At 29.8% G+C, this 18,716-nt stretch overlaps 2 protein-coding genes across 2 annotated transcripts; both read left to right on the forward strand.

Moving 5' to 3' along the window:
* Nucleotides 1-4,168, forward strand: LOC143190620 (uncharacterized). Its single transcript, XM_076395044.1, has 2 exons — nt 1-137; nt 3,722-4,168. The coding sequence occupies exons 1-2, from the start codon at nt 126-128 to the stop codon at nt 4,067-4,069; spliced, it is 360 nt and encodes a 119-aa protein (XP_076251159.1). The 5' UTR covers nt 1-125; the 3' UTR covers nt 4,070-4,168.
* A 5,899-nt stretch (nt 4,169-10,067) lies between these two features.
* On the forward strand, nt 10,068-16,575 carry LOC143191477 (uncharacterized). Its single transcript, XM_076396621.1, has 2 exons — nt 10,068-10,195; nt 16,198-16,575. Exons 1-2 carry the CDS (start codon nt 10,184-10,186, stop codon nt 16,486-16,488), a joined length of 303 nt encoding a protein of 100 aa, XP_076252736.1. The 5' UTR covers nt 10,068-10,183; the 3' UTR covers nt 16,489-16,575.
* The last annotated feature ends 2,141 nt before the right edge of the window (nt 16,576-18,716 follow it).

An 18,716-nucleotide genomic window follows, 5' to 3' on the forward strand; every position in this document is an offset into this window, starting at 1 on the left:
CGCAGAAAAATAAAAAGACCTTATCCATCCACCTCTCTGGCAGCTTTTAGGTATATAAGGTCGCCCGGTTATTATTATTCCCATAGAAAATATCTACAGATATAGTGCATAACTCTACTAACAACATGAAAGTTTTGGTAAGCCATATTATAGATGTACTTTCGCTGCCGGTTCGTGTTCGTTTTATTTTCCGCGAATGTGTCTATTTCATAAGTCCAGAACGTCGTGTTCGGTGTCCTTTCGCCACGTCTATTTTCCAAGTACCAACGGTGATTTTCACAAATTGATTACTCGATTTTTAATAGCTGCACATTGCTCGAACTGAGAGCGAATTATTGCCGTTTGATCGCGGAGCTGTTACACAAAATTAATTAAAATACAAACAAATTAACAAGAGCATGTTTAATTTAATCGATACAAATCACCGACGGTGGGAAACAGTATATATAAACGATAACTACACCCGATTGTAATCAGTTAGGATGCCAAGAAAGTAGTTTCGATATTGTGATAATTCATTTTTGTTAAGTTTGTGTCCAACTTGTTATTATTCATAACAAAGAAGAAATTAGAAAGAATATATTCAGAAGAAAACGTTACAAATATATAATTTTAGTTCTGCCCTATCAATTATCAATTAAAAAGCTCTGCCAGTATTCTTATGATTTATTGGGTTCATTATTCAGTTTATTATAAGAGACACAATGATCAATAATCTGATTTAGAAAACGTGAAGGTATCAACAACACCGTAGATAACTTTGATTTTCATTATCAGATATTATTTTATATATTCGCTCTCATGCTGTATGTTTTTAGAAATATTAAAGCATCAAATATGACAAAATACTATATCCAATATATTTTAATTAGTTGTTGTATTAATTGAAGAGTGAAGGAAAATTTTAGTGGTTATAATTAATTAAATAACGTATTTCATTAATATATAAGTTCGTATATATGTATATTGTTAAATTAAATTAAACAAGGTTTAAATATTCTTAAAATATAAGTATACAATTAAAGTATCAGTAATAATTAAATTAATTTAATTAAATTAAATTAATGAAAATTATACTTTTAATAATTTCAGTTCTGTCTTTTTGGTTATAAATTAACAGCTATAAATAAATGGTCCTACAATATTCTTTATGATATTGTATAAAGTATTTATCAAAGAGTTTATTATAGGCATATATGGTATTTTAAAAATGCTAATAAATCGTTACCAACTTTGTTGTTCCTAATCAAATATTATTTTGTGTACTTATTTGTTATCATATGCTATACTAACTAGTAATTATTTGTTTAAATATTTTTTACAAGCGGTTTTATTTTTATTAAAATTTATTTAATTTTATATTACACAAAATGTAACTAAAATATCAAAATAAAAGCATAAAATAATATAAGATCTTATTCTAAATGGATACTAATTAATTCTTATACCAGTTAAAGAGTTTGCTTACATAGTTACAGAATCTTATACGAACTTATACGAGTCATTTAAATAAAATTAAACAATAATAAATATCTCCAATAAAGTTAAATATTAATGATAACACAGTTAATGAAAACTATAATTTTAACAATCTTAATTACGTCTTATTAATTATAAATTGACTAAAAGCATAAGCAAAGGGCACTGGTATATATTTTATTATATTATGTGAAGTATTCATTAAACAGTGCTTTTGATACAATGATATTTGATCAAATTTACCTGTAAAATGAGAAGGAATTAATAATACTGTTGATAATTTTGTTTTTCTTTGTTAAATATCATTTTATTTGCAGCATATTATTTTATAAATATTCCTCTTGGCTGAGACAAATTAAACCTAAAATATCTGATAAATTTTATAATTATTTATATATATTTACGTACTTACATCATATATAATTAATATTATAATATAATCTATAATCCATTTTAAATAATTATTTAAGCTTTTGGTTATATTGGAGCAAAATTTTAGTGTTTAGATTAATTTACGTAACTAATTTCATTAGTACATATGTTAACGATTCATTTAAATAAACAAATTGAAACTAAACTGAATTAAATTTTCTTAAAATCGGTATAAACATCAAACCTCAATAATAGTTCATATAGTACTGATACGATGTTTGAAATTGAAACATAAATTGCAAATATTAACTACATTTTCGGTACTTAGAAGAAAATTAATGCTTCTTAAGCCATGACGCCTCTGCTAACACTACATATTGAAGCAACTAATGATTTAAGTGCTATATCTGCAATATATCACACATTTCAGCGTTGCACATTTCAGCTACTCATAATACCTTCTAACTTCTATTGATTTTTACAGTACCTTTGGGTTTAAGATTATCATGACATATTCATTTTTTATTATCAGTGATCCAAAGCAAAGAAAGAACTTAATTTTCCTAATTTTTCATTCAATTCATGTGATAACCAATAAGCTAGTCGTTCAATGATTCCCATCTTTCGAAAATATTGTGCATATTATTTGATACAGTTACAAATTCTGATTAATTTTTAAACAGACCTTCATTGGGTAATGTTTCGAATTTCGATTATTCATTCATTATTGTTGTTTATGTTCCTTTTTCTTGTCAGACCGTATTGTTGAAATCGTTCAAAACAGGTAATACACTGGCCTTATGCAGGTCACAAATTATACATTTTCTTGCAATAATATATCCCTTAAGTAGTATATATCTGCTTGGTAGCATGGCGTGCTGGTCAAGCCAATAGGACAGTTTTCCTATTTTGCGATAGTCACGGTTTTTAAACCTGCCGGGGCATGGTTTCGAATTTATGTTCACAGCTGTGATTAACCATAAGGCAAAAGTCCACAATTTGACAAGGAAAATAATCCTAGTTACACCAGTAAACAGGCTGGGTATGATTGAATGTCTCTCTGCCGTAGGTAGAATTAGTGCCGAGGACCGTGGTTCGTAGCCCACCTTAGTGTTAGCCCAGTCTAGTTAAACCTTAATTGACAAAAAAGTAAACAAATGAGTATATATTTTTTTTGTTGAAGAAAACATTAAACAACGAAAGGATGTTATTACACTTGTCAAAGATATAGAATTGTTGTCAAATGAAACAAATATTAACATCGCCATTAGCTAAAAAAATGTACCATCGTAGTTAGTATAATATGAATAATTAGTATCATATGAATAATAGTGCTACTGCATTTATTCAATTTAAAGAAGTATAATATAATCTATATTTTTATGTTAATATTAGTTCTATTTGTTAATTCATTTATTTTTGTTAACTATAAATAGTATTATTATCAAATATTATGTAAACAGTTAATACAATTTTGTTTATATACCACTAGAGTTAATCCAAAAAGACATCATATAAGCCAATTCAAAAATATATACATTTTATATTAAAAAAAATCGAATATTTCTCAGTTATCGTTTATATTTTATACTGCTTTGAGATTGATGTAATCTATATCAGCATAATTGCAAAGGTCTTCCGACATATAAAGATTACCGTTTTGTAAGAGTGATGTTAGATGCTACTTGAATAAGGTGATCTCCACAAAAAGAAAAGCAACTATCCGTTGCCACAGATCAAGCAGATCTGTACTAGGTCAAGTGAAATTAATTTCTACCTTTTTTAGTCTGTGGTATTCGCCCGTTCTTATATCATCTATATGTTCATATTTGTACGTAGTTATAAAATGAAGAATTGTTAAATATTTTAGGTTGGTATCGTGACCGTGTTGGCTGTCCTCGCTGCCGTCGAGTGCGGTCTCATCCACGGAGGTGGATATGGATACGGAGGTGGATATGGGGGTGGATACGGAGGTGGCGCTGCTTCTACTCCAATCGTCCACACTGGAGCCGTAGTAAGCAGAGTATTCGGACCTCCACCAACCCCATACTACCAACACGTACCAATTCCACTTTTCGGAGGTGGTGGTGCCGGTGGATTCTCCGTCCTCACCAGACCCGCTCACGCTTTAGTCCTCCGAGGAGAAGGCATCGGCTTCAGCGGACACGGTGGATATGGTGGATATGGTGGATACGCTCATGGTTACGGCTACCATTAGAACTAAAACCAAGAGAAATCATCTTCAAAAAGTGTCGTTATTACTGTAAATATGTGATGATCTTAGGGAATAAATTTCAATTAATATTAAGACAAATAATAGAGTTTCATTTATTTTATACGTGTAGCAATACAAGACATGTCTTATCCGCTCAGGCACATTTAACACTGAATCATATTGAAATTAGGTCTCAAGTGTTTCAATCAAAACACTTGATTCTGATTCATATTTTAAGAAGATAATTAATATCTATCCACTGTATGCTTTCATAAAAAGTACCACATTGGATTCCAATAGCACAATTCCACAGCAATCCAATATTGATTGTAAAGCACTATATTTAAGATACTAGCAAATTTATTTGACTGTTCTACTTAACATGTCGTTCAGTGAGTCTTGGAACTAATTAATAAAATGAAAAATTTTAGACAACATTTTATTTTATTCATAAATATACTCTAAATCTTCTAGCTAGAGCGATATATTCACTTCAGCGCTCTGCTAATATTTTATATCTTTTTTGGTTAAAACAATTGGTTTGCGTTTTCAAAATAGGCTTCAGTTTTTCTTCATTTGTGTTGCGCTTTTCCCAAGGAGCCTTTTGTTGCGGTCTGCAAACAGCCAATAGCCACTGAGAGTTAGATATAGACTATAGGTTCCATTTAAAAACAATTTGAATATAAACTCGTTTCAATAGATTTGTTCATCTTTTTCCAATTACAAATATGACATCAAGTTGCATCAAAATCAGTGATGTTTAAACAGAATACCAGAATTATCTTTCAGTAATTACTAAACATGATAATTGATGGTAAATAAACTTTATTAAGATAGTATGTCTATGCCTTTCTTTATACAAGAACTCTCAAAAATCGAAAACAACATGCGTTCTTCATATACCGAGTTTTAATATGTTAAAACATATCTAACTGAGACAAATATCTTCAAATTATGGCAGAGGCAATAGGTTTTCATCACTAGTGAATTATGGTGACCTCAGTTTTATATTAGAAGTAATGTGTGCCATTTTTTTTAACCGACTTCCAAAAAGGTGGAGGTTCTATATTCGGCTGTATATTTTTATTAATGTATGTTCGCCGATTTCTCCGTCAATTGTGGGCCGATTTTCAAAATTCTATTGTTATTCGAAAGAGTGCACTTCCGAGGTGGTCTTATTGGAACCAAATCAGGATCTGTTGGTGGGGAGAAGTGGTTTTCATATTGAGAGAAACGCTCAAATTTCAAAGGCTCGTACAAAGTTTTCACATATTTTTTTATCTAAAATAATCAGATATTTGTGTATAATGTTACCGCTGAGCTGATGTGACGGAAAATCGTTGAGCGCATTCAGTTTGCACTAACTGTAGCATATAAGACCTCGAAAAATATTGTGGACCACTGTTTCTATGGTGCAATGGTTAAAATGTTTAGCCCTCAAACGGAGGTCGCCGGTTCGATTCCCGTCGGGGACAATGACTGTTTGATGTTGTTTAGTGAAAACAATTCTCAAGCCACCTAGATTAAGTAACGGACCCCGGAGCCTGAAGCGCTTCTTATTTTCAACCATTGTTTCCTTATTCCTATTTTTCCTCACACAGGCTGCACTGTTACTTGGCCTACTTATCGTAACTGCGTAATTTATTTAGTATAATCAGATTTTTAGCACAAAAAAAGCATTTTAAAATAATATATATAAATAGTAATCATTGTAATAACTAAATAAAAATAAACAAGAGCCTTATTTAACCTATCTACTACAGGTATTTTAAATTCTACTATATATACACTAAACCTATTTATCTATTTACAATATTATTTTAAATTAACTAAAATGTTGTTGATAATAAGTCAGTTCAATATTTATATTAAAAATATTTTATTAATTATACAATTGGGCCCCTCAAATAATCATTCATACAAAAATTGGCCTTATTGGGTAAATATGAATTTCGAAATTGCAGTAGTAAACGGCTTTTATCAAAGAGTGTACAATCCAATCACTGAACATATTTAACATTCTCATTCCCTGTCCCAGTAGAAATACAGGTGTAGTTTGACTGTGTTAAACTAGTTGATTAAAATGGTTGGTCACCGAACTGTACAAATCCAATTTAACTGTTGACTTAACCATACCGAGCTCAAAACTCAGCAATAATCTTAGCACAACATGGTTTTTATTTGATTTTATTTATTGAAGTACCTATTTTGAGGGTGTGATTTTTCTGTACATTTAAATTTTATTCATTTAATGTCTGTTTGAATTAATAGTCTGATTTAAATTTGCAATTTTCATCGGTTTACTGAAAATTCAAATTAGTATCAATAATATATTTTTCTTTATGGATAAAGTATATATTTCCTTATTCCACTTTATATAAAGAAATTTTACAAATGGTGTCTGTAAAAGTTAATCAAAAATAGTGAGCTACATTTTAGGACAAAAATCCGATGTAAAAGGAATGATAAAAAGTTAAAAACAATATTAAACTCTAGTGCGATTATATTGTGTGTCTCTGTTTTTGTTTCTGCATTATTATAATTAGCATTTAGTTTGCTTAAAATTACATGTAAATATATAACCTGGTTTTGCATGTTCTCAATTTCGTAACAGTATTTCTTTCAATTAATTTTTAATTGAAATCTGTCTTTTATTTATTTGAATATCTCCTGTATAGGTTTCGTTTATAATAATTACATTTTCCAGTCTTTAGTCATTTCTCTCCAGCCAGTTGCAGTGTTCAAGACGACAAAGTGATTTTCCTAATTTTGATATGGTGGCGGGTTCGAATCCCGTCAAGGCAAGAGTTTAAAACTCGACATTAAACAGCCATACTAATTATATCAGTAAGCAGATGTAACCAGAGGACTTAACGCCGAGGATTGTGGACAAAGACTTTTCATATTAACAAGATCTATTCGACTCAATCCAGTTTTTATGGTTCAATACTTGAGCAAGTAAAATAATTCGCAAGTACTAAAAGTAATCTGTTCAAAATAATTACCTTTCACGGTAAAAGCCATTCTCTCTTTCAGTATCTTAATTGAAATGAGCTAGAAATCATACGTTAGCCAATCTGGTAAGTAAAAAAAAAAATTATATGGTTATGGTTTTTGTTTTTAGCTAAATACTTAAGCTAACAAGATCTTGCTATTTTACTGAACTCGATAGATAAACAACTTTCCACATACTACTTGTAACTATCTTCTGCTATGTTGATGACAAGGGCGCCTGATTTTTATATTATCAAAAATGTGACGATTACCAATATTTTTGGGGATTGACAGTAGTTGAAAGAGGACGAGATTATTTTCAGTTAACGACTAAAACTTTTTCGATGTAAGAGATTCGAATGAATCAGTATCTAATAGTTCTATCGTGAGTAATTTAATTTTTTTTTTCAGTTAGAAACTTTTATACAATAATTTATTTTTTCAAATTTTACAATCTAAACGAACAGGAACAGTAAAAGTATTAATTTATTTTAATGAAAAAATATTTGTGTTGTATGGCTGACTGGATTTAGACCCTTGTATTTGGGTTTTTTGTTATCAGTATTTCTAATTTACTATCTACTAGCTGTTGGGGAATTCAATGTATTTTCTTTTTTATTCCAAGAGACGTCATACGAAAACATGTATTGTATTTACGAATCGTACATAGAAAATATTCTGAGAGCAGATCCATCAGGAGGAGATGATTGAAAATTTCAGGTACTCTGTAGGTCACTACTACACCAAATTTCTAAATGTTCATCCTTTTTAAGTCACAACACTAAATACAGGGCGATTTCTTATACTTAAGATTTTATCATTTGAATAGCTTTTCTATATAGTTCATCATTACTCTATAAGGTACATCTTATAGCCTTCAGTCCTATATAGTCCTATAAATATATATATATATATATATATATATATATATATATATATATATATATATATATATATATATATATATATATATATATATTAATATTAATGTATGCTATTAATATTACGTATTTATTACATGTTTTAATAATAACAATTGGTTTTATTATTTAATATATTTTATAATTATTAATTATTAATTTCTTAATTTATTAAATATATAAATAATTTTAATTACAAATTATATATTTAATTATTATTACAATTATTATTTATTTTAAAGTATTGGGTAATCTCTAATTCTATTAAATATTGAATAAATATTAAGTGTCGGGGCGATTTACCCGCGATTTCGGTTCACCAAATAATATACTGCATTTTGAACTGTTTATGGATTTTATTCACTTATTTTAATTTCTAAACACTACACGTGTTACCTTAAATGCTAATATTCTTATTCTATTTTTTAATGCTACTAGCGTGGAAATAAACGCTTATATTCTAACTTAACCTAACTTTTAATACATGCCAAACGTTACAACTACTTACGTCGAGGACATTCGAACTATCTTAAATATCGAAGAAAGAACTATTGCCCATCGACGTGTAAATAATAAATAATATAGGTGCGTCTTTACATATAAAGACGCAACATTAATATTATAGTTCTAGTTAATTTATATATTTAATTTTTTTTATATTAATTCATAAATTACATATTTAATTTTTATTTTGTCTACTGTGTATTTTAAATTTTTGATTATTTCTTAATGTTACGTATTTTTAAATATTGATTTGTTACTAAAATTGTTGCGAAATAAATTTTATGTAAGTTTAGGAAAATGTATATTAAATTATATTAAAATCGATACGGTAACTTTTTTATCTTAAAGTGCTTTATGCAAAATTTTTATTTATTAATATAAATTAATGCTTATAGTTCTTTGGGAATTGTATAATTTTTAAAATTTATAATTAAATTATTTATATTTAAATCACTTAATTTTACTTACTTCTTTTAGTCTTCATTGTTTAGGTTATAATATCTATCTTTATCTTAGGTTAGTTTTTATGTTTTATATTTATATATTGTTGCCTGGACAATTACAAATATTAAACAAACAAAAACATAAATTCACGAGAACGGTAATATATGTGATCATATGTGACAATGGATGGAATATGGCTCCATCATTTCAATCCCAAGTCCAATCGACAGTTATTCGAGTGGACTGTATACGATGAATCCGCTCCAAAGCGTGGGAAAAGGCAACAGTCGACTGGCAAGTTTATGGCGTCTGTATTTTGGAGTGTGCCTAGAATAATTTTCATTGACTACATTGGAAAAGGAAGGACCATCAACAGCGACTATTACATAGCGTTATTGGGCCATTTTAAGGGCCAAATCGTCGAAAACGGCTGCATTTGAAGAAAAAGAAAGTGCTGTTTCACCAAGACAATGCACCGTGTCACAAGTCAGTGAAACCGATGGCAAAATTCATTAATTGTACTTCGAAATGCTTCCTCATCCACCCTACTCCCCAGATCTAGCCCCCAGCGGCTATTTTCAGATCTCAAATCTCAGAAGAATGCTCGCTGGGAAGAAATTTTCGTCGACTGAAGAGGTGATCGCAGACACTGGGGCCTATTTTGAAGCAAAGGACAAATCGTACTACAGAAATGGTATCGAAAAGTTGGAGGGTCGCTATAATGAGTGTATCGCCCTTGAAGGAAATTATGTTGAATAAAAAATATTTAATTTTGCCAAAAAATATGTTTTGCTATGGTAGGCCGGAGATTTTTAAATTGACCTGTTACTATTGAGAGTTTTCTTAGTTGTTAAAAATGTAATGCGAGTTTAGCATCGTATTTAAGAAGTTTCAGACAAAACAAACCGAATCAAACGACAGAAAAAAAAAGTTTACTGATCCGTGAAAAGCCCAAGGATTTGATTTAATGGTAGTTCTAATCGCGGAACAAATTCCTATACAACATCGAGCGACTGGTACATCCGCGCCGCAGTGCCATCCTGACAAAACTCCATAAAAAATATGCCAAATTAAAATTGGTAACGCTGCTGTCCTGCCTGTGCAACCAACGCTCAACATTTCTCATGCAGAACGACGACAGGGAAAAAAAGACATCTGTTCAGTTGGTGGTGGCTATCCAAAGCCGATATAAGTATATAAGATAGCCCAGTCGTTGTATTTTCAACCGTATCTGCTGCAAAACTTCATTGGCAACATGAAGGTTTTGGTAAGCACAGACTTTCACTATTTGTCCGTTTTTTTTGTTCTAACCGAAACTATAGATATTTCGGTGAATTTTGTAACAATAATTGTCGCTAATTGAATGCAGTTCATGTCATACTCGATATAAATAGTCGGTAGATTTAACGCCATAAGAAAAAACGCTTATTTCCAATCGTTCTTAAATTGAATTTCTATGAAATGTCTTTGTGTTATTACGGCTACGTTACATAACGGTCATGAAGCGTATCGACTATTTTACTAATTTAATTTAATCACTAATAGTTGGTTAATGTACATTTTCGGATTTATTTGTTTTCGTTTTGCTATTAGTTATCTATCTTAAAGATACTTGCCTAACTTCAATTCATGAAACACCTGATTCTTCTTTAAATACATCCATTTAAATGTATTCATATCTGTTAGTTTTTAAAAAAATTTAATAATTTATTATAACTGGAATGGTATGAGGAATAGGCCAAAAATATTATAACACATTTTATATCTATTTTTAACAATTTTTTGTGTGTTTAGACTATTAAGCTTTTTAAATTATTATTGTTTAATTTTAATATTGTTATTAATATATTGATTTAAAATCTAGTCGTTGATATTTAATGTACTAGCCATATTTCTTAATGGGTTTGTATATGTTAGTTGGTGTTTAATTTATTAGCCATAATTGCTTATTTTTAATAACTTTTTATTTGTATTTCCATAAATCAAGTCTGATGCTTTCTTCTCAGCGCTATTTATATATATTTGATTTTAAATAAAAAAAAATGTATAAAATATTAGCAATTACAACAACTAATTGTCAGTTTTTTATTAATTAATTTTCTATCTACTGCTGAAATAAAATCAATACAGTATTAATGGATCACTAGAATTATTAATAATTATTAACATCATTCATTATCATCATCATTCTTCATTATTGTCAAACTTTTTGTGGATTTTCGAATTTACACATAAAGAATATTGAAGTGACAATATTATTTAATCGTTGTTTATTACAATTTTCCTTGATTTTATTGATTATGTTAAAATTAAATTTACTTTTGCCACTAATCATATATCCGGTCTTTCTTGAATAGATATTTATTATATACAACAGTTATAAACAACAGTTTTTGATATTTCTCATCACTTTGTTATTCTCTGTTTTAGTTATATTTAATATTGTTCTCAGTAAACGAAAGAGTAATATACTAACATCGCAAAAGCTAGTGGGTATTTTAGATGTTAGGATTAATTGTTAATGGTTACTTCAAGTTAATTATATTTAATACAATACTTTTCACCTTTCAAGCATAGTATATTTATCACAAAAGCTATATAGCTTTTATTTAATTACATTCAGTTAATGTATAGCATGGTTTCGGTTATTGTTAAATAGAAATAGAAGGTTATGACAACCGCAGACAGCAATTGTTATTTCCTTGATTATTTTCATGTCTGTTATTTATTTTAAATGTTTAAATAAATTATTGAAAAGATCCAATTATTACTAGGTTTTATATATCTAATCAAATTTGGTGAGGAAACTTCACTTATTATTATAAAACCATATTATCCTTAGTATATTTTAAACAATGTTCTGATTTTGGACGAACATTCTCTTGTTACATTTATATAGAATAATAATTTTCCACTTTCTGAAAAAATTAAATAAACTATTAATTAAACGGATATAGCTTATTTACATACAAATATTGAAAATTAGTATTAATATAATAAATATAATATTTATTATAACCAGGGTAAAGGAATATGTTATACCTATGTATTCTTAATATTTAGTAAAATATTAACAATGACAAGGAAAAATTTTTCTATTTTAAAATAGTCTTAGCAGTTTATTTCAAGTACTATGGAAAATTTTGTTGTTTTTATGTTTATATAATACTCATCAGGTGTTGAAATTAGTTTGCATGTTAGACTCCTATATCAACTGTTAGCTAATATCTTATTATTATTGATCTAGCATCTTCTCCAGCACAAGAAAGCTGCAATTGTAATAAATGCATATACAATTCTCCTTAGTTATAGTGTAAATTATTAAAAATTCAATAAAAATGTGCTTTCTTATAACCACAGTGATAATAAATTTTGAGGTGTTGAAAACAGGTGGTGTTGTACTGAAAACAAGGAGGAACAACTAATAACATTCTTTCATTAGTTATTTGCATTTTTTGACAATATTTTTATTAATAATTAATTTCATTTCTTGAAATCCGTAGATATATGATTATTCTCTTATATGGTATATATTCTTTATATTCATGTTAGTTTCTCTATAATATTAGAGTAACTCTACATTGATCAAAAGTGACAGTGAGTTATTTCCAGAGATTTATCTTTGAAAATATATGCACATTTATATATAGAATGACAATTTTTCACTTTCTGAAATAATGCAACATAAGTTAATTAGTTAAACGTAATATTGCTTATCTTTATCCTATATAAATTATTGCAAATGAATATTAACATAATGAATATAATATATATTACAACCAGGGTAAAAGATATGCATAGGTTAATTGGGTACTATAAGTGTATATTTTTAAAATTTGGTAATTATTTGCTATGATAAATGAAGTTTTCTATTTTAAAATAGTTTTAATAAGATTAGTGTTTTTCTTAGGTAATATCTTTCCTTCCTTAACACTCTATTATTTATTTGAAATACTATGTTGTTGTAATATATTGTTGTTATTATGTTTATATAATACTCATAGAGTTTTGAAATTATTTTGCATTTTAGAATTCTATATGAACTGTTACCTAATATTTTATTAAAATTAATCTAGCATTTTCTCCAGCACAAGAAAGCTGTATTTGTAATAAATGCATATACAATTCTCCTTAATTATACTGTAAATTATTAAAAATTCAATAAAAATGTGCTTTCTTATCACCACAGTGATACTAAATTTTGAAGTGTTGAAAATACTGAAAACAAGAAGGAACAACTAATAATCGAACATTCTTTCATTAGTTATTTGTATTTTTTGACAATATATTTATTAATAATTTATTTAATTTCCTGAAATACGTAGATGTATGATTATTCTCTTAATACCGTATATTCTTTATATTCATGTTAGTTTCTACACTCATCAAAAGTGTCTGTGAGTTATTTCGATAGATTTATTTTTGAAAATATATGCACAGGTAGTATTATTCCTAATTAGCGACTATTTCTCTTTTTGCCTGACATCGAAATTAAAATCATTTTACTGTTGTTTCAAAAGAAATATGCTGAATAGAAAATAGAAATGCATACAAGATAGAAAATTGCCAGACCATGTGATTTTGGTCGTAAATCGATCGGATTTCTATCTAAATCTAAATCTTTAGCATTTAAAAATTTAACTTGTTTAACTTGAGTTTTTTAACGAAGTAACAGAGTCAAAGTGTCGGAACCATTCAGAGAGATTCGCAAAATAAGTGTTCGAAAGAGGTGGATTTTAGTTTTGAGTCTTGATTGTAGAGTTGATTTGGTTGATTGTAGAGTTGAGTTGATTGGTTTTGATTAGTACGTTTAAATTCAGCATAGTGGTCAGTAATAGTTCATTTTTTTGATGTAGTATAATGACGATGTAAAATCTACCATCGTGCTTACCAAGCTAATGCTTAACTTCCATATCATTATTTCTTAGATATTAAAAATGTTTACCTTCAACATTATCTTTGTACATTTGCTTGAAGATAATTTAATAACAAAATCTGCTCTATTAAAATTGGTGTAACTTATGAAATAGTAAATTAAAATGCTGTTTCACGTGTCACTTGAAAATCAGTACTATACAGAGACCACATAAATCTGTAAATAGCAATGCCCTCTGTATAGCATAACATAACGAAAGAAAGATGATTTTATATTTGTTGGATAAACAGAATATAAGTACATTTATATAACCAACACAAAAACCTTAACAGGAATAAATAATAATATTATATTCTTTCTATTAATTATCATTATTAATCAATATTTCATTAGCATAGTAAAACAATTATTTTTGACAAAATTAGCTTTTTTATTCAACATAATTCCCTTAAAGGTTGACCTCCAACTTTTCGATACAATTTTTGTAGTACGATTTGTCCTTCTCTTCAAAATAGGCCTCAGTTTCGGCAATCACCTATTATACGGTGGATAAGAAAGCAATTCGAAGCACAATTCATGGATTTTTTTCATCGTTTTCACTGACTGGTGACACGATGCAATGTCTTGTTGAAGCAGCACTTTATTTGTCATCAAATGCGGCCGTTTTCCGGCGATTTCGTACTTCAAACGGTCCAATAACGCTATGTAATGCTGTATGTAATGTATGTCGCTGTTGATGATCCTTCCTTTTTCAAGGTACTCAATGAAAATTATTCCATGCGCATCCCAAAATACGGATGCCATAACCTTACCAGTTGCCTGTTGCGTTTTCCCACGCTTTGGAACAGGTTCATTGTGTGCAGTGCACTCGGATGACTGTCGATTCTGTGTCATGTTTCCTCCATTGCCACATAACGACGCAAAAACTCGGGTTTATTACTTCTTCAAACACTGTTCCGAATCATCAACTCGTCGTTGTTTTCGGTCAAAAGTGAGCTCGCGCGGCACCCACTTTGCATAGAGCTTTCTCATACACAAATATTAGTGAATGATATGATGTACACGTTCAGTTGATATCTTCAGAGTGTCTGCTATATCACTCAATATCAATTTACGTTCATTCAAAATCATTTTGTGGATTTTTTAAATGTTTTCACCGGTAACAACCTCTTTTGGACGTCCACTGCCTTCACCGACTTCGGCGCTCATTTCACCACGTCTAAACTTAGCATACCAATCATTGATGGTTGATTTTCCTGGGGGAGTGTTCGGAAACTCGGCATCAAGCCAAGTTTTTGCTCCAACTGTATTTTTTTCTTTCATAAAGCAATATTTTGTTCACAATAATAATAGTTGCTTCAAAATGCTATAATTTACAAACTAATGATCCGACAACTGTCAAATTTATACACCCATCTTTTGATGGTTAGAGCTAACTAAAAAACGTATGGATGTAATTCTAATAGCGCCATCTATGTGTCAGGCCGAGGACTTTTCAATTGATCAGTTTTACCTAGCGTTATAGAAAAATACAATTAGAAGACAATGCGAACAAAAATGGACTAGACATTAGAAAATACAGTTTAATAGTCTGGAATATGTTCCTATAAAAATAGCATATGGAAAAATGACAAAAAATTAATTATATATCTTAGGGGAAGTCAGAATCCTCACAGAAACAGCGAAATACCTTGTCATTCACCCTGATGGTACACGTTTGACCAAAGGCAAAGAAGATCAGACTCAAAATCAAAGATCTAAACTGGTTAGTCGGAGGATAATCCCAACTAAAATTAAGATCAAAGAAATTAATTTTAAAATTTATTTTAGATTTATAAGTTTATTTTGGACTAGTAATAAAACGCTGTCAAAACAAGGTTCTTCAATTAGTTACCATTGCAAACTAATACGTAACCGATGTTATATATATATATATATATATATATATATATATATATATATATATATATATATATATATATATATATATATATATATATGTCAAAGTTATCCAAGATTTTACCTTAAAACATGAAATAATGTTACTGAATTATAGCAACGTGGAAGCAATACCGCTATTAGATATTGTGCAGGAACTAACTTTAGTATAAATAGCCTATTTAATTTTAATTTGGAAAATACCTACTGAGGTGTACCGCACTGGTCTTGCTTGTGTATTGATATACACAAGTACAACAAAACAGTAATAAGAAATTACTTTGCAACATAAGATTATACTAAGCATATCCGATATAAGATATTCTTTTAGCTACTCTAGTGAGAGTTAGACATGAGCATTTTATTGTCAATGAATCGGTATGACATGCATTGTACGGTTTATTCTATCTTAACCCTATTATTCATTCACCATTTTCTCGTAATCACCATTATAGATCATCGCATTCCTCACCATCTGCGCCGTCATTAAGTGCGGTTACGCCGGAGGCCATGGCGGATATGGAGGCGGTGGCGGCGGCGGAGGTGGCCATGGTGGATACACCCCCATCATCCACCACGGAGCCGTCGTAAGCAAGGTCTTCGGACCCCCACCCCACCCTCATTATCAGCCAGTACCGATCCCACATCACGACACCCGCTCCGTGATCTTGCAGCCCGCCCACGCTCTGGTGATCAAAGGAGAAGGTTTCGGTTACAGCGGTCACGGCGGCTACGGCCATCATTAAGCCCAACGGGAGAAATCATCTGTTATAAGCTTTGTTCTCTTTGTAAATATGTGATGATCTTAGGAAATAAATGTAATGTTATTTTAAGTGTTTTTGTTCTGTTTATTCGCGGACGTGCTGGTATGAGGACAAGTCATTTTATGAATGGAAGAGATTGTGTAATGGATAAGGTATGGGGCATGTCTAGAATGCTGTTCTGTGACATGAATGCAATAAAATGATGTTATTTAATACCTAATAGTTTGTTATAAGATATTGCTAAACCAGTTCTTAAGCAGGCTCTTCTTAACATTAACAGGCGCTAATACACTTTTTTTAGGTGTCATATTCATTTATTCATTAATCTGATTTTAATTAAGTTCGCAAAAGTAAAAAAAAATTGAAAACGGAAATTAAAATAGAATTTGCTGTGGTAAAAAATTACTTTATTCATTAAAATTAAAATTACTATTATTCTTCAACATTTCAACTTATGTTGAAAATGATAAAACCACTCTGTGAGGAAAATCGTCATAGAAAAATCGCTAAAAGAAAATTAAATGTATTTTTTGTTGTTGCTCAAGCTTTTGATAAAGTTTGGCATGATGATTTTGAGCAAAATATTAAAGTGCTTCTCCTTGATCGATATTCAAAAACTTTGGAGTCATATCTAACTGACCGATACTTGAGAGTCAAACAAGAAGATGCCTTTACTCACTTGAGGAAAATACAAGCAGGTATGCTACAGGGATGTACTGGGACCAATCCTTTATCTGCTGTACTTTCGGGACTTGCCTACATTCAATGAAAATGTTGTTGCTACATTTGCAGGTGACACTGCAATCCTAGTCAATTGGATATAACAATACTGAATCAACGAAATAGATATTGCCGATATAAAATTCTGGGCAGGAAACGGCTACTTCAACATTGATCATTCACCAACAAAACAAAAAGACACGAGTCAGTATATATAAATCAGCAAGTTAAATACAGGTAGAAGTCACATATTAAGAAAAAATATGAACAACTCAACAAGCAGAAGTACAAAAGTATTGAAGTTATAATAAGCTTTGGCTTTACCAACAAGTCTTGAAATCAGTGTACGCTTATAGTATTTAACAAACAAGATTATACCAGCCAAAGCAATGAAAATATCATAATAAGATTGCAAAAAAAAGGTATTGCGAGGTACTATTGATGCCCTATTTGTAATTATAACGACCTGAAGGTAAAAACTGTTGATAACGTCATCGAGTACTATGTCCAAACATATGAACATAGGCTCCTTCAGCACAGCAATGTTGTGGTTCTTCAGTTAATGGTAGCTTAATCAAAATATTAAGGAGAGTAAAACCAGTTGATTTAGTTCATTGAAATTATAAGTAAAATTTAGTCCACATATCAAGTGTCTATTTTAAAATAAATACTTTGTAATGTATATGGTAAGACCTCAACAAATTATAATAGAAAGAAGTAGTTTAATTTACTATATTGTTCATACTATATTGTTTACTGATAATTCAGAATATGGATTCCATCCATCCACTAGACTTGCAAGATAGCCCTTCATTCTCTATGCCTTATTACCTCTTCGTTAAACCATCACCTCTTAAATTTTGTATTATATAAATACCACTAAATAATTCTGTAGCACAATATAAAATCATTAAAAGTAGAGGCCCATAAATTAGATTTAAAAGACTTTTTTTAATTGAAGCTTTATTGTAAAATGTAATAATAAATGTAAATCCATACAACGTAGTTTATTCAAAATATTGTCCATCGATACTTTTCCGAATTTTCATGCAATTTACGGATTCCATCTCGAAAGAACGATGTTTCTTTTGAGGCTATCCACAAATCGACCCACTTTTCGCATCTTCATAAGCATTGAAGAGATTTTCAGACAAGTTACAACTTATGTGTCAAAATAAGTAGTGTAATCAAAAGGAGCAAGTTCTGGGGAATGCGACTATCGGGGTTTCGCGCAGTACTCGATTCAAACGCACCAATTGTAGCCTTCAAGTCATCATTGTTAATTATCTTTGGCTGCCTAAAACTCTATTTGTCTTTGATGTCAGAATAACCATTTTTAAACGATCGAAAACAATACTCACATGTTGAAGTCATTGAGGTAATTGTTGTCATGTTTCACACAGCATTCGATGATCAACTAGCTTATTCTTCAAATTGTAGTAAAAGTAAACCTTGCTGCAAATGCGACTTAATCAGTACAAACAAACTTC

Source organism: Rhynchophorus ferrugineus, unplaced genomic scaffold (assembly GCF_030347505.1).
Source record: "Rhynchophorus ferrugineus isolate W39M unplaced genomic scaffold, kcgeb_rfMv2 rfM2, whole genome shotgun sequence".
Classification (NCBI taxonomy): domain Eukaryota; kingdom Metazoa; phylum Arthropoda; class Insecta; order Coleoptera; family Curculionidae; genus Rhynchophorus; species Rhynchophorus ferrugineus.